General features: G+C 51.8%; 1 protein-coding gene across 4 annotated transcripts in view; it reads left to right on the forward strand.

Annotated features, from left to right (window-relative positions):
- The window catches only part of SH3BP5 (SH3 domain binding protein 5), an 88,859-nt gene that overhangs the window by 60,194 nt on the left and 3,005 nt on the right, over positions 1-25,660 (forward strand). For all 4 annotated transcript variants that reach the window (XM_032631505.1, XM_032631507.1, XM_032631506.1 and 1 more), the window contains 4 exons: positions 14,718-14,882; positions 21,674-21,804; positions 24,037-24,079; positions 24,753-24,972. In XM_032631505.1, the coding sequence (XP_032487396.1) occupies positions 14,718-14,882; positions 21,674-21,804; positions 24,037-24,079; positions 24,753-24,972 (559 nt within the window). The remainder of the gene's footprint in view (positions 1-14,717; positions 14,883-21,673; positions 21,805-24,036; positions 24,080-24,752; positions 24,973-25,660) is intronic.

The raw sequence follows: 25,660 nt of genomic DNA on the forward strand, positions 1-25,660 counted from the left end.
AAGACCCACTGCGACCTGGGTTATATATCAGTTAGCTTGGAGGAGGCGAGGTCAAGTAGAAGGGGAATTATTTAGATCTCAAGAGAATGACATTCACACCACACGATTTAGTGTATACCGTGAAGTCCTTATTCAGGTGAGTTTTCACATCACGTAAACGGGCACTTTGGAGGGTATGTGCACCCAGAGAGATCAATGTCTCCATTGATCTGGAGCCACAGAAGGAGAAAATTACAAGGTGCATTTGGATGACTGACCACTAGGAAGTTGTTTGTGGCTTATCGTTTGTACCCTAGCTTGGTACCTAAATTAAACAGACTACACTATTAAAATAAGACATTTCTTAAACGTCTGCCATGTACTGGCCACTTGGCTAGGTTTTGGGAATTAAAAGTTCAGGAATGGGGCTTCCCTGGTGGCACAGTGGTTGAGAGTCCACCTGCCGATGCAGGGGACACGGGTTCGTGCCCCGGTCCGGGAAGATCCCACATGCCACGGAGCGGCTGGGCCTTTGAGCCATGGTCGCTGAGCCTGCGCGTCCGGAGCCTGTGCTCCGCAACGGGAGAGACCACAACAGTGAGAGGCCCACGTACCACACACACACACACACAAAAAGTTCAGGAATGGTCTCCCCATCACTAGGGCTCCCCGGGTCACTGGATGATGCTCTGTAGAGAGATTATGGAAACTCCCTGTGAGCTTTTCTGCTGTGGCACCAACTCTGAGGGCCCTCAGCCCCGAGGACTGACCAGGTGTCTCTGGTCACCAGCATGTGTTGGGGGCCCAGGGGTTGAGTTGTCCTACTGTTCCTCCTCCTCCCTGTCTCCCTTCATGGCTCCTCTGTGGATGTCTTCCAGCCCTCCAGGCCAAGAGTAGAAAGCTTTGTGAATCCTCTTCCCAACCATCCATCTTTAGTTGCCAAGTAAGTTGTGTGAATGGAAGTCACTTTGGAATGGGCATGTCCCCTGCCCCCGTTAACAGCAGCCTCTTGGGTGTGAAGCCAAGCAGCTGTGTGATGGAGGCACCGGCTTGGGGGAGGCCAGTCCTGGCCAATGTCAGGAAGCTTTCCAATTGAGAAGCCCCTTTTGTGGATCCCAGACTGGTGGGGAAGGGGCCCTTGACAGATACTCCCGTTATATCTTCTGAGTATTTCTTACCTCAGAGGCAGGAGGAATGTTTTTTGAGCCCATTTGTTTTAATAGTGTAGAGGCTGGAGATGTCTTTGGAGCCCATTCAGTCCTTGGTACAGAGCTGGGGGTGGGGAGGTTGGCCGGGACTTGTCCAGCTTTGGATGCTCTACAGAGAGAATGTCTTGGCCAGAGGGCTGGGCAAAGTGAATGTGCAGATGGCGTTGTAGAGACAGTTTGTCAAACTGAGGGTGGCCCGGTGGGTTCTGGGTTTCTCATCAGGGTCTAGAGACATGGGTCTTATCAGCCTCCCCGCTGGACAAGTGGAGTAATGTGCTGTGCTGGTGCTTTTCCTTTTCTAGGGCACTGCAGTCATGGGACCTGGGTCTGAGCCTGGTCTCCTTCCCTCCCTCCCTCCCTCCCTCCCTTTCTTGTATAGTTGATTTACAATGTCATGTTAGTTTCAGGTGTACAGCATAGTGGTTCAGTGATACATATATCTGGGTATATAGATATTCTTTTTGAGATTCTTTTCCCTTATAGGTTATTACAAGGTATTGAATATAGTTCCCTGTGCTATACAGTAGGTCCTTGTTGTGTATTTTATACGTAGTCTATATCTGTTAATCCCAAACTCCTAATTTGTCCCTCCCTCCCCCCTTTCCCCTTTGGTAACCATAAATTTGTTTTCTATGTCTGTGTATCTGTTTCTGTTTTGTAACTAAGTTCATTTGTATCATTTTTTAGATTCCACATATAAGCATTATCATATGGTATTTGTCTTTCTGTGTCTGACTTACTTCACTTAGTATGATCATCTCTAGGTCCATCCATGTTGCTGCAAATGGCACTTCATTCTTTTTTATGGCTGAGTAATATTCCATTGCATATATATATATATATATATATATATATATATATATATATATATGTATACCACATCTTCTTTACCCATTCATCTGTTGATGGACATTTAGGTTACTTTGGTCTCCTTTCTTTCTAGCCATGTGACCTTGGATCAGTTCCTTAACTTCCGTTTCTTTGGGTTTCAAATGGGTACAGCAATACTTACCAACAGGGCTATAGGCTAGATTCCGTAGGTGAATACTGGTACAGCAGGAGTTGAATAAACACCCTTGACCTGGTTCCTTTTATCCTGTCGGCAGTAGAAGTGAGGTGCAGGCCAGGGCAGGGCTTACCCAGGTTTCTGCAGTTTGGTTTCTGCCCTCCTTGGAAGTGCTTTGTGCTGATAACATGCTTTGTCATTGTTAAGTGGGTGCCCTCCCCCCTCCCCCCGTCTCTGCGAGGGAGGGTTTTAAATCACAGCAGAAGAGATCAAGACTAGAGATGAGAAATTCTGGACAGCCGGAGTGGTTTGCCCACTAACAGGATGGCGGGGCGGGGGGGCAGTGTTGGACGTCACCACATTTTTGGTAAGTTGCCCACGTGGGCAAGGTGGGTTTCGAAGGGTCAGGAGCCTTTCCAGTCTTGTAAACCTGTCTCAGGCTTGGCTAAAATTTGTGCTCTTTACCTCCCCTCATTGGCAATCCTACAGGCGTTTTATTTTATTTTTTAAATTTTTATTTATTTTATTTATTTAGCTTAAATTTTGCCTTCAGTGAGGAGCACCTTTGACAAAATACCTTTGGTTTCCCTAATCTTTCAGTGAGTAGCATTTTCTTGAGTTTTGTGATTACGTGGCAGGTAAATAGCAAAAGCGATAACTGATGAACCAAAGCCTTCAAAAAACATTTCTTTACCACGTTTTATTATGGAATGTTTCAAGTGTGCACAGAAGTAGAAAGACTATTAGTGAACCCCAGGCACCCATCACCAGCAGCAACATCTTGCAATCCTGTGTTCCCCACTGTCCCCAGTTTTAATGGTAAAGCTGTTCACAGATACCATATCACTTTACCCGTAAATACTTAAGTGTTTATCTCTAACAGATAAGAACCTTTAAAAGATCACATTTTCACACCTAACAGTTCTTTTTGTATCATCTCATGCCCAGTCCTTTTTCAGATTTCCCTGGCTGTTTGAACAATGTATTTTTCTTATGATCGGTTTAAAGCATTTGACTAGAAACAACGGTTATATTTTGATTTGATAAATAGTGTGGGCCTCTCCTTTTCCCTCACGTGATGCCCTTACTCAACCCAGTGACATAATTTTGAGTGTGAGGAAAGAACTATGTGGTAGATAAATAGCAAAGTAACAGCTGATGAAGAAGTGCATCAAGAAGCAATTTTGTAAGCTTTTTATTATGGAATATTTCCAAATATATACAATAAAGATGACAGCAAAAGCAAAATAGCCCAGTGGTAAACTCACCTGCTGATGGACTGTTTGCACATGTCTAAGCCAGACGCTGCGTTCCAGACCGCGGCCTCAAAAATCCTGCTGTAATTACATGTCTTCTGTACTGGGAACCAGGCTCCCTGGGAGATAAGAGAGGCCTTGTCCTTTCACCTCCAGTCTGAGACATCCAGTGACTTGTTCAAGGTTGAAGACCCAAGAACAATGGTCATTGTTGGTGCTGGGAGTGCACCCTGGTGATCTCAGTTCTTTGGACGCAGGACGGTGCCTCACAGCGGCCCAGCTGTGCCAGGCGATCAATGCCAGTTCTGTGCAGGGCAGGGGAAGGTTTCTTTCGTCAGCACTATGGTGTGTTTAGAACCGGGGGCCCTGGGATTGGAGAGCTGCAAGGGGCGTGTTTGTCCCCGTGGTCCCGCCTTCTGGAGAGCAGGCCCTGGAGATGTTGGCAGCTCCCTCACAATCCCCAGGTAGAGGGAGGACTGTGCCCACAGAGGCAGAACGGGCTGAGGGCCAGCCAGCCACCTGGCTCCCCGCCGGAGAGAAAGGAGAGGAGTAGTAGGTGAGAGCAGGGACAGAGCTCTGCCAAGGCAGCTGCTGTCTTCGGGTGCGAGACTCTGGCTGTGGCTGAGCGGAGGGAGGTGCCGTTACTCATCCTGGCATCCCGATTCTTCATCCACCTCTCGTCTCCCACTCTCCCTCTTCCCCATGGGAAGCCAGCAGCTGCTCATGAGCTGTGAAGGGCCGTCATGAGGCATAATTACAGAGCCCGGGGCTCTGCCCACGCGAAGCAGCCCCCTCCCCTCCCTCAAAACCTCGGGCCATGGTCGGGGACCCTATTGTGCCCGGGGTCTGCGCTCTTTTCCAGGGAAGCTTCCCTGACGGGTGCGTGTGTCTTTCTGACCCCAAGACTTGGAGATGCTGTGCTTCTTGTGTCCTGGGAATGACCTGGGGGTGGGGGGGTGGGTGGGGGCAGTTTGGGGACAAGGCAGAGATAGAAATAAAGGGGAGGATTTGTGGGGAGGAAGGTACAGCCCTGCTGAGTCTGGGGAGCCCTCCACAGCAGAGAGGCTCGCCAAGTGAGCGCGTATTTGAGGAAGTTAGAGGTGGTATGTGACTTGGCCCTTTGAGCAGGCCAGTTTACTTCTTAGGCTCTTGATTTCGCTTCTGTAAAACAAAACGGTTGGTCTCCGTTGTTTCTGTCTCCTCGAGCCCAAATACTTTGTGATTCGACCTCCGTGGGCCAGGGGTCTGGGCGTGGTGGTAGCTCCCGGCGTGCTGCTGGGTCACGAGGGCCTTGGCCTTGGGCACCGTCCCCTGCCTCAGGCTTGCCCTGGACTGACTCGTGCCAGCTTGGAGCCCAGCCACGTGAGCATGGGAGCAAGCGGGAGCCCAGGGGGTGGATGTGGAGGCACTTTTCTGGCTGGGGAGGGGGGCGCAGAGAGAGGCTCGGCATCTGTTGGGTCCCAGCTGTGGCAGCAAGCATTTGGTTTGGGGGCCCGCGTGGGATGTGCCGTTCCCGGAGACCCCGCCACGCGTGGCTGGCAGGCTGGGTGAGCCACAGTGATCGTGCAGGGGGAGCCGAGTGTGAAGGTCAGAGACGGCAGCGGCTGGCCAGCCCTGACCTGCTGACTTGGGCTAAGAGCCCCATGCCCTCCCTCCTGCCAGCGGCTCTTGGCTGGACCGGGGACCGTCTGTAGGGAGGCAGATGGTGCCCACCTGAGGCCGAGGGACAAGCGGCAGGTGAGTGAAGCGGGAAGCCCCCGGGTGTGGTGTGGACGTGCGTGCTGGGCCCAGAGGTCAGGTGCAGGCTGATGGCTCACACAGGAGACAAGCAAGGTGGGCTCCATCCCAGATGAACCTCCCCGAAGCCCCCAACCGAAACCACTGAGTCACACCCAGCCCTGGTCACTCTGGGGCCCTGGATGACCAGGGGAAGTGGGAATTGTCCTGCCAGAAACTGGGTCATAGCACCCTATTGAGTGGCTGGGCCTTCCCCGCACCCAGGGTCTCACCACAGTGTGCCTCCAGGGTTCCTTTATGACAGGTTTTTAACTGTATGATTATTTATAAAAAAGAGCAGGAACAAAAATGCTGCTTTAAAAAAATTTTTTTAATTTTATTGAAGGATAGCTGATTTACAGCGTTGTTAATTTCTGCTCTACAGCAAAATGATTCAGTTACACATACGTATACATTCTTTTTCATGCTCTTTTCCATTATGGTTTATCACAGGATATTGAATATACTTCCCTGTGCTATACAGTAGGACCTTGTTGTTTATCCATTCTACATGTAATAGTTTGCATCTGCTAACCCCAAACTCCCAATCCATCCCTCCCCCCCCTCCTCCCCCTAGGCAACCACAAGTCTGTTCTCTGTCAGTGAGTCTGTTTCTGTTTTGTAAATAAGTTTATTTGTGTCGTATTTTAGATTCCACATATAAGTGATATCACATGGTATTTGTCTTTCTCTTTCTGACTTACTTCACTTGATATGATAATCTCCAGGTCCATTCACATTGCTGCAAATGGCATTATTTCATTCTTTTTAATGGCTGAGTAGTATTCCATCGAATATATGTACCACATCTTCTTTATCCATTCCTCTGTCAGTGGACATTTAGGTTGTTCCATGTCTTGGCTATTGCAAACAGTGCTGCAATAAACACAGGGGTGCAAGTGTCTTTTTGAATTACAGTTTTCTCTGGGTATATGCCCAGTAGTGGGATTGCCGGGTCATATGGTACCTCTATTTTTAGTTTTTTGAGGAACCTCCATACTGTTCTCCATAATGGCTGCACCAGTTTTTAGTCCCACCGACAGTGTAGGAGGGTTCTCTTTTCTCCATACCCGCTCCAGAGTTTGTTGTTTGTAGAGTTTTTGATGATGGCCATTCTGATTGGCGTGAGGTGGTGCCTCATTGTAGTTTTGATTTGCATTTCTCTAATAATTAGCAACGATGAGCGTGAAGATGCTGTTTTGATGAACACAAACCAGAGGTTGTGGATGGTAGCTGAGACCTTCCACCAGCCTTCATTCGTTGTTGGCCAGTGTCTAGGCCAGCCTGTCCAGTAGAACTTCCTGTGATGCTGGAAATGTTCTGTGTCTGCACTGTCCAGTGTGGGACCACCAGTCACATGTGACTCCTGAGCCCTTGAAATATGACTGGTGCAACCAAGTAACTGAAAACCTAATTTATTTCATTGTAATTAAATGTAAACAGCCACCTGTGGCCAGTGGCTCCTGCATAAGACACTGCAGATCTAGAGAATAGTAAGTAGGTAATTGCAAATGAGAATCATTTTTTTTCTTTACTTTTTATTATTGGAAATTTCACATATATACAAAGTAGTGTAGTGGAGCCCTATATACCCCTCACACAGCTTCTGTAATCACTAACCCATTGGCCAGTCTTGTTTTGTCTTTACCTTCCTACACCCTGACCATCCCAGCTCTCACTTCTGTATTATTTTGAAGCAGATAAAAGCTTTTTAATTTTTGTTTTTAAACAGCTCATCTTTAACCCCAGGACAGAGCAAAACTATTTGACCTTGATGTTTTCTCATCCCTCGGGACTCCTGACATTCTGATTTATTGATGAGCCTTCCACTAAACCAGCTGCAGGCCCTGTATGATGTCTCTTAAGACTGCTCACGGCTTCCTCGTATTTCCCTAATGAGAAATACGCACCATGGATCTTTCATATAATTTGTAATATATATTGTTTAATATGTTTTATATTATACAGTTTAATATTAGCTGATAACAGCTCAAACTGTACATGGTAACAAACTGTACATGGTAACAAACTGTACATGGTAACATTTGGGACTGATTAAAAATTGATTGATGTCCCGTATGTTCAACACATTTCTAGATCTGCAAAAATTGGTCCAGGAAAATTGAGTTTGACAGAAATAACGGAAAACTCCATGGCATAGGCTGTATAATGAGTAAAGTTTGTGGATGAAACTACTCAGCGACTCAAATTGATTTGAAATTGAAAAGAACTGATCCTAATGAAAATAATTTTGACTAAATAAAAATGAAATAATTAGGAACACTGGATATGAAAAATAATCAAGGAACTAAATGGACTTCTTGGCATTCTCTCCAGAAGATGCTTCTGATTAAAATGTTTGTGTCCGGAACATCCTCAGGGTCAAGGTGGCGGATGCCCATCTCTGGCCATTCTTCCATTAACCTCAGACAGGCTTGAAAGGGCGTGGAAGGAGGAAGTTTTCAGAATTGAAAGTCTCAGACTCTGGCAACTTCCCATCCCTGGGATTGCTCAGAACACTGGCGGACAACGAGAGCTTGAGTGAAACTGAGAACACATGTCCCGTCTCCTGCCCACTTTGATGTTCATCCTGATATCCCTCCCTTGCTGGGGATCTTTGATCTTCCTGAGATGGCTCAGAGAGGCATCTGTGGCTTTTCTTCATGAGCTTCTAGCTGGGGGATGGATTCTCCCAGCGGCACATGCAACAGTCACTGTAAAGGGGCAAGGACAAAATTGTATCTTTTTTTTTAAACAGGCAAGGACAGGGGCTTCCCCCCAGCGGATGTCCAGTGCAGCAGGCACCTTGACCTCGTCCTGCTCTCCTGTGGGGTGGGGTCATCCCAGCCAGAGTACTCGGGCCATATAGAAGGCGGGCCCCCCCTGTGGTGCTCTGAGGCCCATGGCCACCGAAGGGCCGTTGCTGCCCTCACATTCTGGCCTCTGTGCTCCCCAGGCTGGTGACTTTCTGATCCTCTTTAGGAGGCAGTGGGGCACCCTATGTTCATTTCACGCCCAGGTGTCCCGAGGTTTCCGGAAGCCTCTTGTTGATCCGTGATTGTTCCCATCGAGCACTGGGAGGTGGGTGCAGATGGAGCCCATTGGTTCCTAAGTAAACCCAGAGAATCCCTTTGGGTTTCAAGTGCTAAAGGCGTTCATAGCGAATAGGGAAAGCCATCCAGAGGCCCCTGACCTGAATGGGAATGTGGTTTTTTTTTTTTTTTTTTTTTATGCGTTACGCGGGCCTCTCACTGTTGTGGCCTCTCCCGTTGCGGAGGACAGGCTCCGGACGCGCAGGCTCAGCGGCCATGGCTCACGGGCCCAGCCGCTCCGCGGCATGTGGGATCTTCCCAGACCGGGGCACGAACCCGTGTCCCCTGCATCGGCAGGCGGACTCTCAACCACTGCGCCACCAGGGAAGCCCGGGAATGTGGTTTTGATAGAAGAGAAATTGTGACCGCCCCAGGCTCCCCTGGGAGTGGGGTCCGAGTTGTTACCAAGAGCAGGTGAGGGAACAGGGTCGGGGTGCAGGAGAGGTCACGCGTAGAGAGCTTTCAGCATCAGCCTCTATAGACCCCACCATCTGCTCCCCGACTCCTGACTGGGAAAGCGCTCAGCTCTTACACCGGGGATCCCACATCCCTTACCCCCCTCACTCGCACTCTGTGGAAGGGAAAGGTGGTCTCCTTGGTGGCTGACATCTTTTCTCCCTGCAAACCCCCTACCCGTCCCCATCTATTTAGCAGTGGCCAGTGTGACCCTGTGATTAGGGAAGAGAAGTAAGAGGGACCTCGCTTGGGCTTCCCTGGTGGCACAGTGGTTAAGAATCCTCCTGCCAATGCAGGAGACATGGGTTCGAGCCCTGGTCTGGGAAGATCCCACATGCCACGGAGCAACTAAGCCTGTGCGCCACAACTACTGTACGCTATAGAGCCTACGCTGTAGAACCCACGAGCCACAACTACTGGGCCCGTGAAGCCCGCGTACCTAGAGCACGTGCTCTGCAACAAGAGAAGCCACCGCAATGAGAAGCCTGCGCACCGCAACGAAGAGCAGCCCCCACTCGCTGCAACTAGAAAAACCCTGCATGCAGCAACAAAGACCCAACTCAGCCAAAAATAAATAAATATAAATAAACAAACAAATAAGAAAAAAAAGGGGCTTCTCTGGTGGCGCAGTGGTTGAGAGTCCACCTGCCGATGCAGGGTACGCGGGTTCGTGCCCCGGTCCGGGAAGATCCCACATGCCGCGGAGCGGCTGGGCCCGTGAGCCGTGGCCGCTGAGCCTGCGCGTCCAGGGCCTGTGCTCCGCAACGGGAGAGGCCACAGCAGTGAGAGGCTTGCTTGACCAGCACCTCTTGGTCAGAAGTGTGTAGCCCAGTGGGTGGTACTTGGTAGAAGCTTAGCAGGGAGGCACTGGGTCAGGGTTTTAATCTGGACCCACCCTTGCTATCTGTGTAACCTTGGGCAACTTCTTTAACCTTTCTGACCTTGGTCTCCTTTATAAAGTAGGAATGACACTTGGAGGACCTCACAGGGTAATTATGAGATCTAAATGAGATGTGTTCCAGAACACCTTATTATGTATTATACTCAGAATAAATGCTCCAACAGTAGCTGCTATGATTTTCTTTGTAATCATCTAAATCCACACTTAGGGTTTGTTAGGAGTCAGGTACTGGGTTAGTCTTGTCTTGCAGGCTTTCTGCGTGATCTGGAGCTACCCTTAGCTAGAGCATGGCTTTGGGCAGCCGAGTGACACGACCCCTACTCTTTTTCAGTTTCTGCAGCTCACTGGCTGGTGTGAATCCCAGGTAGGGGCGCAGTCCTGCACAGTTTGCGCCGCTATCTGGTCTTTGGTCCCTCAACAGCTCCTCTGGCTGTGTATTATTTATGGGTAGACTGTCCACTTGCCCCACGATCATGTCATTGGCAACTTTACCCAGGTTGCAGGCACCTTGTTGTAGAGCAGAAATAGCCCCACCAAGGGTTGGGGGCTCTGGTTTCCTGGCTCTGGCCAGCTACCAAGTAGCTGTGTGATATTTAACAAGTGGCCTTGCTTCTCTGGGCCCTCCTTTGAAATATGAGGGTTGAACTGGATGGCCTGCAAACCTCCTTCCACCTTCTACCTCTGTTGCAACCAGCGCAAACATCTGGGCGCTTTTCTTCCTTCCTGAGGCTGATGGTGGGCTGGCGTGGAGTGGAGTGAAGGCCATGGCCGTGGCCTCGACAGTGGCCGGCCTCTCCACCCTCTCCCCTTTTGTTGATGACACCGTGGGAACCCACTTATCAAATCCATTCACAAGCAGCCTTTTAACACTCTCCCCATAGCGCTGTTTCCGTGAAAGCCATTAGTGTTCACGAGTCATAAAGATATTTTACCTTTTTCCTGTGTTGCATTGTACAGCGCCAGCCTGGTTCTGCTAACATCTCCTCAGCGCTGTGTCGGGCAGGCCTCAGCTCTCTGGTTTGCTAACTGGGTTTCTCTGCCGTGCGTGAGCCCCGCTGGGCCGTGTGTGCACTTGGGGAGCCCGGGAGTGTAGGGCCCTTATTCAGATAATGTATTAATACCAGGGCCTGGGTCCTTTGTTGGAGTTTGAAGGTAAAACCTAGTTGGCTGGGTTAAAGATTTCTAGGTATCATCTTTCATATGATGGTGAGAGCCAGATACAGCCTGCTCTTTTCTTGGACTCTAAGTTGTCTTCTGATTTTTGAGGTCACGTGTTCCTGTTAGGAGGGTGGGAAGTAGTCTCTGAGTTAAGCCTCCTCGGTTAGACATGGGTGTGAGCTCTTGGATGCCTCCTGTGCTCCATGGTGCCTGGTGCCTGACACCCTCTGCTTCGAGAACTCTTCCCTAAGAAACCTTGGACTAATCACTCTCTCTTTCCAACATTCCCATGTGCTTTACACTGGTCACTTGTCACTGTCTGTCTTGAATTGGAGTTTGTAATGAATGTGTCTGTTTACCCGACTGAGTTGGAACCCTTTATGTTGGTGTGAACCCCTCCTCCCCAGAACTCAGCGCCCAGGAGATGCCTCATCAATGTCCAGCGGCTCGTGTCCTGCTGGGGGCGGGCGATGGCATGCTCCCTTCCCCACATTGTGTGCACCCACCTGGTCCTTCCTTGTGTGTGTGGGTTTAGAAAATGTTTTATGAAATGCCTTACAAACAGGCCATGTGCTTTGGGGTTCTTTAGGAAGCCCCAAAGTTGTTTCCTTGGGCTTAACGGTTATAAAATAGGCTCTGAGCAGCCTGAAAGGAGTTGAGGGAGATCTGACCAGTCTATGCGGCTGCTATAGTCACATCTATCATGTTTACAGAATAGCCCAGCTGTGTGGAGGGGAAGATGTGTTATCATTTAGGTTTAGATTTGGCCGAACATAACAGAAAACCCCCAAATAACACTGGCTTGAATATGAGACTTTATTTTCTCTGTCATGTAAAAAGTCAGTTCAGGGCAGGGACCTAATTTACTGTTCCTTCATCCTTAAGAGAGTTGCCTCATGATCCAAAAAGGCTGTTGAAGCACCAGCTGTCATATTAATATCACAGATGGAAAGACAAAGGAGCTCTCCTGAAAGTCTCGCTCAGTATCTATTTATATCTCGTTAGCTAAAGGTTAGTAAGAGGAGTACTAGCTAAAAGTTAGCAACAAGGTTAGTAACAGGGGTACAAGCCTCACTCAATATCTATTTACATCTCATTAGCTAAAAGTTAGTGACAGCTGGGAAGTAGGTTTTAGCTGGGACATCGCCTCACCTGGAGACATGGGGGCTCTATTTCCGAGAAAGATGCAGTGAATAGACAGTGAGTACAGAACACGTGTCCAGCACTTACTTGAATGAATGAATGAGTGAGGGGATAAGTGATGGAGAGGTGCCATCTGGGTTAAATGTATACCAAACCCTCATATTAGCAGGATCCACAATATGACAAGGAAAGCACATTTCTGATACCACAAGAGGGACAGAGCCTTGAGGAAACTTCAGAAACTCCCCAGGGACTCAAAAGAGAGCATGTTCTACAGGGCACTTCAGATGGGCATCCTCTTTTCCCTCTTTGTAGGGATCCGGTTCCCTTATTTGGAACACAGCAGATGCACTGCAGCCGGTCAGGAGGGGCTGGACCTGGGTCACGGCAGCCACATTTCAGAAGGTTCCCATGAGGGCATCTGTTTTTGGCTTGTCTGAAGAAAGAAAAGCTTCATTACTCAAGCAGGGAGACGTGGCTGAATTGAAATACTAAAATTTCCTTAAACACAGATCCCTTCTTAGAAAATGTTAGAATCCTGTGGGGTTAGTTATGGTCTGATGGTCCTGGTTTGAAGCCTCTAGGTGGTCTGTGGTTCAGCATGGGACGGCTTCTTAGTGCCAGGTGCCCTCCAGCACGTCTGGGCAGGTGGAGGGCCCCCGAGGGCTGTCCTCACACTGGAGAAGCGCGGTGGACCTGGAGCTCGGGCTCTGGAGCAGTGAGTGTGCTGCTGACAGCAGGTGGTGCTGTCTTCTCAGTGGTGTGTCCTAGAGGGCGGCCCCTGGTCCCCACTGTTTTCCTTAGGCACACCTGTGTGGTCCCAGCGCCACACAGTGGGTCTGCAGCAGGCAGATCCCCCGGTGGAAGCTTTAGCCTGGCATTCATTCACAGCCTCTGTTCTTGACTCCTATTTTTTTTTTTTTTTTTTGCAGTACGCGGGCCTCTCACCATTGTGGCCTCTCCCGTTGAGGAGCACAGGCTCCAGACGTGCAGGCTCAGCGGCCATGGCTCACGGGCCCAGCTGCTCCGCAGCATGTGGGATCTTCCTGGACCGGGGCACGAATCCGTGCCTCCAGGGAAGCCCTTGACTCCCTTTTGAAACCTTGATGGGAGCCTTTGTCAAGCCTCCTGCAGACACTGTTTCATAACTCTGCTTCCTCCAGGCCCCCCACCGACCCGCATTTTCAGATCACCCCCATCTCCAGCCCTCAGTTCGGGATCATCCTCATTTAAGAAGCCGTCCTGGATTCCCTCCATGGGAAGAAATTCCTCCTTCGTGTCCCCTCCCTCTGGTACTTCTGAATGTCCACTCCCTCCCCAGTTCGGCTCCCTGACCAGGTAGTTGTTGCCTGAGGGTCGGGTCGGGTGTGACCCGCAGTTACAGGATCAAAAAGATGGAGGGGGCACCGAGGGGTCACACAGCTGTCCCTCACCCTGGGGGCTGATGGGCTCGAAGTCTGATTTTGTTCCTCTCAACTGCCTTTGAAAAGTGTCCTTGGCCTGTGGTATCTGAAGACTTCCTCTCAGTCACGTGAGACTCACTCTGGGAATGGGTGTGGGCCCAGATGTTCCACCCACCTCCTGGGTCCCAGGGACTGCCTCGGGGGTGTGCCCCAGTTTATGCAACTGACTGAGGGATCCGGTTAGCCAGGGGTGAGTGGGAGGCTGCAGCAGGCCAGCATCTGGCAGCGGCTTGCCTGAACCCTGGCAGGGAGTTCAAGGTGGGCCTGCTGAGAGCAGTGACAAGGATTTGCTGCAAATTTCTGGTGCAACCTCATGGCCCACTCCTGGGGGACGCGTTTCTACTGCATGAAAACAACAGAATGCGAGTCAACTATGTGACTTACAATTTTCTAGTCCCAGTAAAAGATTTAAAAACAGCAGGTGGAATTAGTTTTAAATAATACATTTTAACTCCTTAGGTACAAAATATTGTCATTTCATCATGTAATCAACATGGTCATTATAAAGGAGATCGCTATTCTCTTTTTGTTCTAAGACTTTAAAATGTGGGGTGTTTTACACTCAGTTTGGATCAGTGACGTTTCATGTTCCCGATAGTCCAGGCCAACGGGGCTCTGCTGCCGCTTCTGTTGATTCTCCCACTTGAAGTTCCCTGAAAGCAGGGACAGCATCGTGACGATCAGGGCCTTCCCCCCACCCATCGCAGGTGTCGGCGCGTGTGATTTGAGTGGGGGCCTGTCCCGCAGGGTCACCGCATGGGGAGGCAGGGCCTCGGAGCGGCTGGAGTCTGGTCCAGCCGCGTGAGCTCAGGGATGGCCCTGGCCTGTGGAAGCCACGGTTCCCACTCAGAATGACGCTGTTGGACAGTAATCTCCGGGGCTTTTCTGATTCTCACGTGCTGTGAGCTGAACCATGTGTCTGCGCAGGGGTGCTGCTGGAGACACTGATACCCTTGGCCTCATTAGCAAATGAGATCATCTCTGTGAAGGGCCACGGTTGACACTGTACCCAGCACGGATGGGCCAGTTCGCTGCCTCTAACTCTGACCCAGAGCCTGCGTGTTTATCTGGTATGTTGGGTCCCGGGCTGTGAAGACCCTCCACTCCCCCATCCAGCATCTACACAGACCTGCAGGTGCCCGGCCTGTTCCCAGGCTGCCCAGGCAGAGAAGGACAGGACTCGTCCAGGCCCTCGGGACGCCCACCTTCTGGAGGGTGTGATGAGCCAGCAGGAGCCCCTGCTGTGTCCGAGGCCTCATGAGGTTTCTCTCTCGCGCAGGCGCAGTTGGAAGCTCAGAGAGCCACGCAGGACTTCCAGAGGGCCACCGAGGTGCTCCGCGCCGCCAAGGAGACTATCTCCCTGGCCGAGCAGCGGCTGCTGGAGGATGACAAGCGGCAGTTTGACTCGGCCTGGCAGGAGATGCTGAACCACGCCACCCAGAGGGTATGAGTCTCAGCGGAACGTGTCCGTGGAACCCAGGGCCGGGCTGGGCTTACGCTCGGGTGCGCGCCTCTGCCTTGAGCCTGCCTGTGGGCAGGGGCGGGGGGAGGGCGGGGGGGGGGGCGGGGCATGCGTCTGCGTGTGGGCGTGGGGTGGGGAGAGGGGCTGGGCTTGCGTCCGCCTTGGGTTCCTGCGGGCTCGGGGTGCAGGTGCCCATCAGACCCAGACTCCCCGCTGGTTTCCCCGAGCAGAGGAAACAGACCCCCAGGCATGTTGTGCGTCACAGGTGGTCATCTCCATGGGGTCTCTGCGGGCCTGGGACTGAGCCGTACTCTGCGATGACAATCACCCGGTGACAGGCGTACCTGCCCCTTCCCTGTCGTTTGAGGTTTATCTGGTTCAGATCACCCCTGACGGTCCTGACTGTGGATGGGGCTTTCCCGAGGGACCCGATCGTTCTCCAGAGTCCCCTCCCTCTGAGTCCCAGGGGACTGACTGGGTTTGGAGCCTGGGGTGGAGGACCTTGCTGAGCCTGGACTCAGGGGTGGGTGCCAGTTGGTGAGAAGCGGGGGCCATGGCAGATGAGGCCAGAATACAGGGGGTGCGCAGGCCGGCCTTCGGGCTGGGCTGGGGTCTGGGGAACCAGTGTATGCACAGGAAGTGGGCTTTGACTCCTAGGTTTGGTGCCATCATTGTTTGGCCCTTTACCAGCTCCCACGATCTGCCCTCTGGCCATATTGCTGAGAATCGGAAGTGGTGGGTATAGCTGGACTTGTCACCTCTTTCCTCCCCTCCTCCAGCTGGTTTGCTGTGGGGAGGTGGGTGAGGCCTTGGATGAAGGGTGATGTAGAGGGTGGGAGCTAGTCTGGATTCCCTGAGAGGCCGCCTGCGGGGCTGGAAGAGAACCTTTTCAATGTCACCTGCCACGGTGGCTCAAGTCCTGGGGGACCTGATAATTAAAGATGGCCTTGTGGTTCCTTAAATGGAATGCCTGACACACAAACGGCTTGGACTTGGTGTCAAATGTGGGTCGACTCTGTAGCACCTCCCCTGAATCCCGGGCTCCCAGCCGGGCTTGTGTGGCCTGGGGCCTCCTGCCACCTAGTGAACATGATGTTGGGAGAGCCAAACGCAGCTTTCCTGGGTCCACTGGGGAAACGCCAAAGGGGAGGTTGGAAATCTTGGAAATTTACAAGCCACAGCCTGACAGAATGAAAAGGACAAGAAAAAAAATAAAAATTAGAGTAGCTCCTTGCAAGAAATTAGCGGAAGGCCTGCCTTTCTTTCCTGCCCTTCGTCCACCCCAAACAAGACCCAATCAAGCTAGTCAGAATCTTCAGAATCACTTAATCTGTCCTTTAAAAAAGAACAAAATGGGTTTTCTGCTTTTTTTTTTTTTCCTTCTACTCTTTAAGTCCTGGGACCATAAGTGGATGGTGAAGTGGCAGTCCGGGAGAGGTGTCCTCAAGACCTCCACATCCCATGACTTCCGGAAGCACCATTCACACCAGTCTTTGGGAATGGCGCGCTTCTTGGGGTTGTGCAGTGTGCAACTTGTGGGCTGTACCAAACGGCCCTGCGCCTCCTGACGTCGCATGGGGCCCCTGAGGTCCCAGGGAGGGTCATCTGATGTGTGCTCTCACTGAGGTCACTGAAGGTTTCTTGGTCATGGGGGTGTAACCCCTGCGGATGAGCAGATTTTCTGGGTCACAGGCCAGGATTTCCACCCTGGGGCTGCTGTTCCTCTTCCCTAGATTCCTCCCCAGTTTTATTGGGCCTCAGATGCTGCTCCTTGACCTGATGAGGGAGAAGGAGATTGGAAAACTGACACCAGCAAGGAGACAGAGCCCTTGGCAGAGCTGTCCTCGACCATGTCCCTGTGTCACTGAGAAATCCAGCCTGGAGGGGGCACACTCCAGGGTTGTGACGGATGGTACAGGCGCTCACAGTGTGGCTTTGCTGTGAGCCGCGCTCTGACTGAGTATGCATGGCCCCGGGCACGCTCGGCTTCCTGAGTGCTGCTGGATGAAGACAGCGAACGGCCTGGAATATGTCCCCGGCCTTGGCTGACTTCTAGATCCCTCCAGGAAAGCCTGTTTCTTCAGGAGAAGGGAGCGTCATCTCACCCTCTTCTCCTGAAGAAACTGCCACATAAGAGTCTAGAGAAAGAGTGCAGAGCTCAGGAAGGTCCAGGCTGTCTTGAGGAAGTGGCAGTGCTTTGGGCTGTGTGACCTCCACCCCAGGCACAGTGGAAGGATCCTGGGGTCCCCCACATTCCTCACCTGAGGCCATCCGTGTGTCCCTTCTATTCCTTCAGACTTAGGGTGACAATGGGCTAGCTCCACTTGGAGCCACGCTGGAGCCCCGGGGTCTCTCTTGTTAGGCCACGTGCAGTACCCCGGGCAGGGGACAGAGGAACAGTTTCTGCACTCAGAGCTGGGATCAGCAGGGCTTTGGAAGCCGTGACGCACTTGAGTGGCCCTTACTGGGGACGTGGCGTCCCTGCTGCTCCCACTTGGGCTTTAGGCAGCTGAGGGCCCTCCAGCTTCACCCAGTTTGGCCGCGGAGCAGCCCTTCTAGGGAGGAGGTGTGGGGAGGCATGAACTGTCAGGGACCAGCAGCTCCTGGAGAGGAAGGCCCTGGGGGCGTGGATCTGAGCCCTGGGATGCACATGGCCAGCTTTTTCTGTGCTGGTGGGCATGTACCACCTGTCCCCCAAGGCCCTGGGAAGCTACCTCCTTGGCCCTGTGTACCCAGGGCTGCAGGAGGAATCAGAAATCAGCCTGAATGGGCTGAGGATCTGAGGAGACCGTGAAGCCCCCTTCTCGGGAACGGAGGACCCTGCTCTTAGCTCCGGGATGTTGGGCATGAGGGTGGATGGCCTCGAGGTTGGGAGAAGCTGAATGTGAGACAGAGGAGCCGGGCTGGCTGGATGTCTCCTGGTCGGGTTGAGCTCATTCTGCGGGCAGGGGACCCAGCCTGGCTGGCAGTGCCCGTTGGTGTCCCTGTAGGAAGTATCTGTTTGAGCATCTTCTGGGTGTTGCTGTGAGCAGAGGGCCTGGGCTGCCCTGCGGCTCCCGGGAGGGGGCCCGTCAGCACTGCTGGGCCCCATTCTGTCTATTCTGCTGACCCAGGGGGAGGCCTGTGGCTTCTCAGGGTCCCGAGCACCAGCGGTGGCCTCCCCACATGCTTTTTCCAGGGCCCGCTACCTGCTGCCTGTCTGGGCCATGGTGCTGCGGCTGTTCTGGTCACTCAGGCCTCACGCCTGGGGTCTCAAAGCCTCCCATTGGGCAGCAGCGGGTGGTCAGTCCTTGGGCGTTTGGAGCCGGCCCGGGGGGCGGGGTAGGAGCGTGTGTCTGTGGGTTTTGGGAACCCCAGGGATGCTGCCTTCTTAGTCGTTAGAATCCACAGAGGCCAGTGCACCCAGAGGTTAACACAGAGCCCGTGGGTCAGCCCCGGGACATGGTCCCCCTGGGGAAGAGGGTCCCAGGGCTGTTGGTGCCCAGATAGTGATTCCTCCGGGAGCCTGCCAGCTCTGGGGAAGGAGGCGGGAAGCTGAGCGCTGCCCGCGGAGGGTGGATGGGTGGCTCTGCTAAGCACCCCCAGCCCACGCCCTTTCCCCCAGCACCCTGCACCGAGCCCCCCAGCGCAGCCTTTGCTGCCGGCCCCCACCCACGCCCCTGGGCCCGGTGGCCCTGACAGCCTGGATCCCAGCTGCCCGAGTAGCGTGGTGCTGCTGGGCGTCTGCCCCGTGAGGCTGGCGGTCCGGGTTTGGTCTCCAGTGTGCTCTGTGCACACAGTAGGTGCTTAATCAGAGTACGCAGCTCTGAGTTGAATATGCTGGTGGTAAACTGAAGAGCGTGGTGCTGATCGGGGGTTCAGGGGCCCAGAGTCCAGGCCAATTATCTGTCAGCCCAGCCTTCACGGAGGTCTGGGCGCTGGCGCCCCAGGGCTGGGTTGCACGTGCGTCTGGCCACCTTGAGGTCTGCAGGGACATCCGCGTTGTGCTTCCATTTGTGACTTCCACCTTCCCAGCATCCGCCCTTATCCGCACATTCCTTTCCCACCCCTGGGCACACAGTTCACAGCTGGTTCCATGTTTCAGGGGCTGCTTGGTTACCTAGGAGACGTAACCAAGGTGACCTGCTTGGGGACTTTCTCCCTAGAGGCAGGAGGCGGAGTGGAGACTCTCCTGCGAGAGCAGGGGGTTATGTGCACGTGGGGTCGGGGGGTTGGGACGGGGGATGGTAGATGGACTGGTGGGGGTGAATCGGGACGGCGTCCTTGCTGCTGCCTCACTCTGCGCCGGCAATGTCGCCAAGTGCTCGGAGCCTTCAGAGTGTTTAATTTTAGGAAGAGTTTTGCAGACGAAGGGCCAAGGAAGAACAAGGGCCTGTGTGCAGTCGGTGAGAGCCCTGCTTCTTGCAGGGAATGCTCTGTATTGTAGCCTCAGATCAGAGCTTTTGTAGATCGCCTATTTAAAATGCTTTCAGACTGGTCCTTAAAGGTGAACCCTGCACTGAATCCTCTTGCAGTGGAACAGATCACAATAGGTTGCCTTCATCTGTCTGATATGCTTGGGTTTTGTGTGTTCATAAAGGTTACACCAGTGAATCCTTAAAGATTAAGATTTAAGACAAGACTGAACAGTTACTACCGTTTCCCTAAGTGACCAAGCTGGGGAGGTTTCGAGTGCATTTTATGTCACTGTGACATCTTTGGTGTTAGAAGCCAAGGGGAAGGGTTCTCCGGAGCCCCTTGGTCTTGATTGAGAGGTCATTTTAGCAAACCTGTCACCACATGCCAGCTTGTCTCACTTCCCTATTTCCATTCTCTTTGTTTTAATTCTGTTTTTAAAAGTATCTCAAGCATTAAAACCATTGTTGAAAACAACAAAAAAAACATTGTTAAAAGATATACATTTTAAAGAAGGTAAAGGGTGAACTCTGATAAGTATAAAGTGTTCTCCTGTCAAAGATTTTATTTAACTCATTAAGGATGGAACTACTAAGATGTTACAGCTCTTTCAAAGGAGAATTCAAAAAACACACTCATACAGAGGTTTAGGAATGCTGAAATGAATTTACAAGATACAGAATTGGTCAATATTTACAGGGCAATCAGTAATCAAATGCATCTCTACTGGACACAATCTTCATTTCTAGGGGTAAGAATCATTTATATTACTATCAGTTTTCCTCAACTTACAGGGTCATAAAATAGCTCCAAAACAACGAAAGGCAGAGATAACCTGGAAGGGGGCAGGACACCCAGACAGGACAGGGCACCCAGTCGTTTTATGCTCATATCGAAGTCTTTCAGAATTTTTCCTGACACTTAAAAAAACCCCTTAATATAAGTGCATAAGTAAACTTCCCCGGGCTGACTGTGGCTGTTGCCTGGAGGGGGTGATGGACCGCTGGCTTCCTCCTGGGTGGTGTCCTCCTGCAACTGTCCTGCTGGGTCTCCTCCCTGCTGCTCTTTGGGTAAAATAAAGCACAGCCCTCTCGCCCCACCTCACTGCTGCTTTTCCAGTTCATCCCATAACACTTGGGTGAGTTGTAAGTAAAAGATGAGAAGGAAGTTGTGAGCCGCTGATGTGGCCTAAACTGCTGTTTATCTCCTGCATCATCTCTCCTCCCAGCTGGCCTTGTTCTGATGCTTTTTAGGTGATGGGGGAGAGAACCAACACTGTCCCTGTTTCTAGGAATGTGCCTTTGAGCTGCCATGGAGGGCCCTTGATTGTTAGGTTTTGAACTCATTTTTTTTTTTTTTTGCGGTACGTGGGCCTCTCCCGTTGCGGAGCACAGGCTCCGGACGCGCAGGCTCAGCGGCCATGGCTCACGGGCCCAGCTGCTCTGTGGCATGTGGGATCCTCCCGGACCGGGGCACAAACCCACGTCCCCTGCATCGGCAGGCGGACTGTCAACCACTGTGCCACCAGGGAAGCCCCCTTGAACTCATTTTTAAAACCAGAATCTCCCACCAGAACACTGACTGGTCACCTGGTCACAAATTTTTGTAAACCCCAAAATCTGTTCAGTTTGACCCTCTGGATCCTGGATTCTTGTCCACCAGCTAACTCAGGATATTTGGGAAGGGGCCAAACAGCTGAGGTCACCATTGCCTTGCCGTCCTGACACGCACATACCTGGCTTTGTAGGGCTCCCAGGTCCCTGACGTCTGAGTTCCCACTGGTACCGCCTGCCTGCCCCTCAGTCCCTGACCCTAGGTGAGAACAGGAGGTACCCACAGTGGCTACTCAGAGGAAGTGGACGTCAACTAAATCAGAGAATGTTTTTTTTTCCCTCTGATTTTTTGTTTTTCCTTCTCTTCTTTCCTGCTCATTGCCTCAGCCGATCTATTTCATCTGATCTGATGTGATTTTTCCAGAATAGATGAAAAGGGAAAAATAATCCTGTTCTCTTTGGAAGTTCATTTAATCTTAGTCTGCCCACTAATTTCCTCAAATAATTTTTTTTCATTTATTTTAAAAACATTTTATTGAAGTATAGTTGATTTACAATGTTGTGATAGTTTCAGGTGTACAGCACAGTGATTCAGTTTTATATATATACATATATATTCTTTTCATATTCTTTTCCCTTATAGGTTATTACAAGATACTGAGTTTAGTTCCCTGTGCTCTACAGTAGGTCTTTGTTTATCTACATTATATATAGTAGTGTGTATATGGGAATCCCAAATTCCTAGTTTTTTTTAATTACATAAGTAATACCCCAACAAGGGACCATTCTGGGTTTGGCTGGGCTGACCTCTGCTGTCATTTGAAGGTCATGGAGGCGGAGCAGACCAAGACGAGGAGCGAGCTGGTGCACAAGGAGACGGCAGCCAGGTACAATGCGGCCATGGGCCGCATGCGGCAGCTGGAGAAGAAACTCAAGCGAGCTATCAACAAGTCCAAGTGAGCCTGGGCGAGTGGGTCCCTGGACTGCTGCTCGTTTCCTCTTCCTCATCTTCTCAACCTTTTCTGTGGCCTGCCCCACCAGAGCCCCCTGCCCAGGCTACCTGTAACCCCCCAGGGGTGGGGCTGCTCCGACCTGGGAGCACAGGAAGAGGAATTTCAAGAGTAAACCATTAGCTGGCCCGTGGGCTGGGGCTGGGCTTTGGGAAACTCAGGGTGTGCGCTTGGCTCTGTGGCTGATGGTGTGGATGAGGCCCTGTCCCTCATGACCTTGTCAGCACAATGGGGTGAACTAGGTACATAATACACATCCCTGTAGACCAAGAGCTGATGAAGTGGAGCAAGACTGGTTTCTTTTCTTTCTTCCTTCCTCCCTTCCTTCCTCCTTTTCTTCCTTCCTCCTTTCCTTCCTCCCTCCCTCCTTTCCTTCCTTCCTCCCTCCCTCCCTTCCTTCCCTTTCTTCTTTCCTTCTTCTTTCTTCTTTTTCTTTCTTTCTTTCCCTCCCTCCCTCCCTCCCTCTCTCTCTCTCTCTCTCTCTCTCTCTCTCTCCCCCCTCCCTCCCTCTCTCTCTCTCTCTCTCTCTCTCTCTCTCTCTCTCTCTCTCTCTCTCAGGATATTTATTTCAAAAGTTTCTTATAATGTTACCAAGTCCAAGCTCACTCTGCTTAACACACGACAGGCCAATAAATCAGATGAGGTGTTGAGGCAAGGAATATGACTTTATTCGGAAAGCCGGCAGACTGAGAAGATGGAGGACTGGTGTCCCCCAAAACCATCTTTTCGGGGTCTGGATGCCAGTTTCTTTTATAGAACAGAGAGGGGGAGGAAGTGAGGAAGTAAAGTAAAAAGGCCATTAGTTGTGCCTGGCTTGGCCAGCATCAGGGAGGGGTTGTGTTAATTTCTTCTTTTCTGCCGCCATTCTCAGGTGGGCAGGGTCAGATTGTCTCCCTGTGAGCTGAACAAAGGCCCATTAGTTTAACATTCAGGCAGAGGGGCAGGGTTCCCTGAGGCAGGCCATTATGTGTGATTATAATAACAAAAGCAATGAAAAGCAAAGGTTAAAGTCAAAGAAACAGATCCAACATGGAGTCTTCCCTGTTATAATAATACCAAACACTAGGAACAGTTAATTTGTCCAACAGTATAGTCTTTGGTTAAATAACTCTTGACACTTCCAAACACTGGAATAGTTTAGAGCAGTTAAAATAATGACATAGATTCTGTCTTCATTAGTATATAAATATGTTCATAATATTTATATGTAATAAAGGTAGGCCATAAAACAGCACTGAAAGCACAGTTCATCTTATTACTGACACACACAGATGGGCCCAAAGGAATTTTTTTTTTTAATGTATATGTTTTTTATTCAAGTATAGTTGATTTACAGTGTTGGGAAGACTGGTTTCAATGGAGGTTTTCTTCCGCTTTTCTCACTACCACTCCTATATGTTGTCATATGACAGTGATCTTGGGGACTAACCCCAGCTTCACTCACAGTTGCTGGGCCTCCAAGCAAAGACATAGGACCTGGAATGGCCTAGACCCCACAGCCAGAGACAGACCCCGAGCTCATGGAGGGTGAAGGGCTCAAGAATAAAGTATTGTCAACTCCTCATGCTCAGACACCCGAGTTCCTGAAGGAGCCAGCGTCTTCCCGCTGACCCAGAACCCACAACCCGTAGAATGTTGGCCTTTCTTGTCCTCTCTCTTGCCCGTGACCTGGCTGGGTCAGCACGCTGTCCGGTCCCCCTAGTCCAGCACAGAATCCAAGAGGCCGACCTGAGCCCCTGTCCCTGTGGTGCCTCTCCCTTCCCTGGATGAGCTCGGCAGAGCCGGTGTGTGTTGAGGCAGCTTCTTCTCAGCCTCATCCGCTAGGCATCCCTAGGAGAGGAGGTTGGGCCACCTTAGCTGCTGGGCACGCCCTATGTGGCCTTGAACAGCCCCCCCAGAGAGGACAGTGAGCCAGGGTTTGGGCCCCTGGGATACGTGTGCCTATGTGTGGGTTTCCCGTGTCTTGAGATAGGCCTTCTGGCAGCTTGGCCCTGGGGGAGTGTCTGTATCCGTCAGGCCCAGGAGCTGGGAGCACCCCCTTATCTCATGGCTCCTCAGAGCTGAGTAAATGCTGGAGGATGGCCTGGCCAGCTGCAGCCACTGCCCCCTGGACACCCCGTGGAGTGTTTGGGGGCACTGCTATTGTGCTCTTATAGGTTTCCTTCCTGTCTTCTACAGGCCTTACTTTGAACTCAAGGCGAAGTACTACATGCAGCTTGAGGTACGTGTGGCCTTTGGCTTTGAAGCAGATCGGAGTTTTCTGCCCTCAAAGCCCCCTTTCTGTAGTGGGCTTTCAAATGGCCCCATGGCTGCCAGTGAGGGGGACACATTCTTGACCAAGTCTTCAGCCTTCAGAGTGGTCTTGCCGCGTCCTTAGTGCTCTCTGCCGCCCTCTGAATCTGCTTCGGTCGCTTTCCATATTGTACTCGGTTAGTGGTTCTCAGCAGGGCCCGGGAGCTTGCTGGCAGTGCAGATTGCCAGTCCCGTCCCAGACCGACTGAACAGAGGCTCTGCAGGCGGGGCCCAGCCATCTGGGTTTTAACACACCCTCCAGGGGGTCCTGATGCACCTCATGTGTGAGGACCACAGCTCCCGAATCAGATGGCTGGAGTGTGGGACTTCTGTGGGAACTTGACTCCCACTGCTGCTTCCCTGATGGGCTTATTCCCAGTGGTTGCTCCTGGGTATAGAGCTCAAGTTGTCACCTGGCTGGGAGTTGCGGAGTGGTGGCTGCTCTCATATCTGCTGCGTGGAGAGCTGTGGAAGGGGATCAGGGCCCCAGTCGTGTCTTGAGGGTAGAGTGATGGGCGCAAATGTTTGAACCTGTCACTCAAGAGCATCGCCAGGCCGGCGGGGGTGGCCTCACTCACAGAGCCTCCCGTTCTCCCGAGCAGCAGCTGAAGAAGACGGTGGACGAACTGCAGGCCAAGCTGGCCCTGGCGAAGGGCGAGTACAAGACGGCCCTGAGGAACCTGGAGACGATTTCCGACGAGATCCACGAGCGGCGGCGCTCCAGCGCCATGGGGCCCCGTGGGTGCGGTGTCGGGGCCGAGGGGGGCAGCCCGGCTGCCGAGGACCTGTCGGGGCGCAAGCCCGAGCCTGACGCTGTTTCTGGTGAGTCAGGGGCACATGTGCAGCTAGTGCGACCTGCTTCCTGGGGCCTCCCCCATTGGTGGGACACTGTGTTCACCAAGATGCTACTGAGCATCCTGAGTCAGGCTTCTGTGGTTAGATATGTTTGGGAAATGTTACACTTTCACTCCTGACATTCCAAGTACATGTTAGGGCACTGAAGGCTCTGAGAAGTCCCGCAGGGAAGAAGAGTCATCTGGAATAGGGACTTGGGAATCAGATTTGATTCAAGTCCTGACCTTCCCACTATGACTAGTACATGACATGGGCTAGGGTGTAACTCCTGTCTGTTTCTTCCCCTGTAAAGCGGGGGGCACATGAAGGTCCCTGTCGTCCACTACAGAGAGCGGTCATCAGGATTAAATGAAGGAGCACTGGCCTCCAGTGGTCACTGCACATGTGTCTGTCCTTGGGGACCTCTTTTCCAAGGACCACCCCTGGGAAATGGATACAGAGGGTTGTGGTGGCTCCCTCTATGTCAGTCCAGAAAACGCCCCCAGCACTGTCTCTGCACACATCCTTCTCTGCCTTTTCTGTGAATCATGGCCGTTGGCCCTTCCCCACACTCTGCCCTTGGGTGTTCCTTAATTCAGCCAATAAACATTCAAGTGCCAGGCCCCAGGTAAAAGAAAAGGAAAACTAATTTGAGCAACCATGATGTGAGTACTTT

The sequence above is a fragment of the Phocoena sinus genome, chromosome 4, assembly GCF_008692025.1.
Source record: "Phocoena sinus isolate mPhoSin1 chromosome 4, mPhoSin1.pri, whole genome shotgun sequence".
Lineage (NCBI taxonomy): Eukaryota > Metazoa > Chordata > Mammalia > Artiodactyla > Phocoenidae > Phocoena > Phocoena sinus.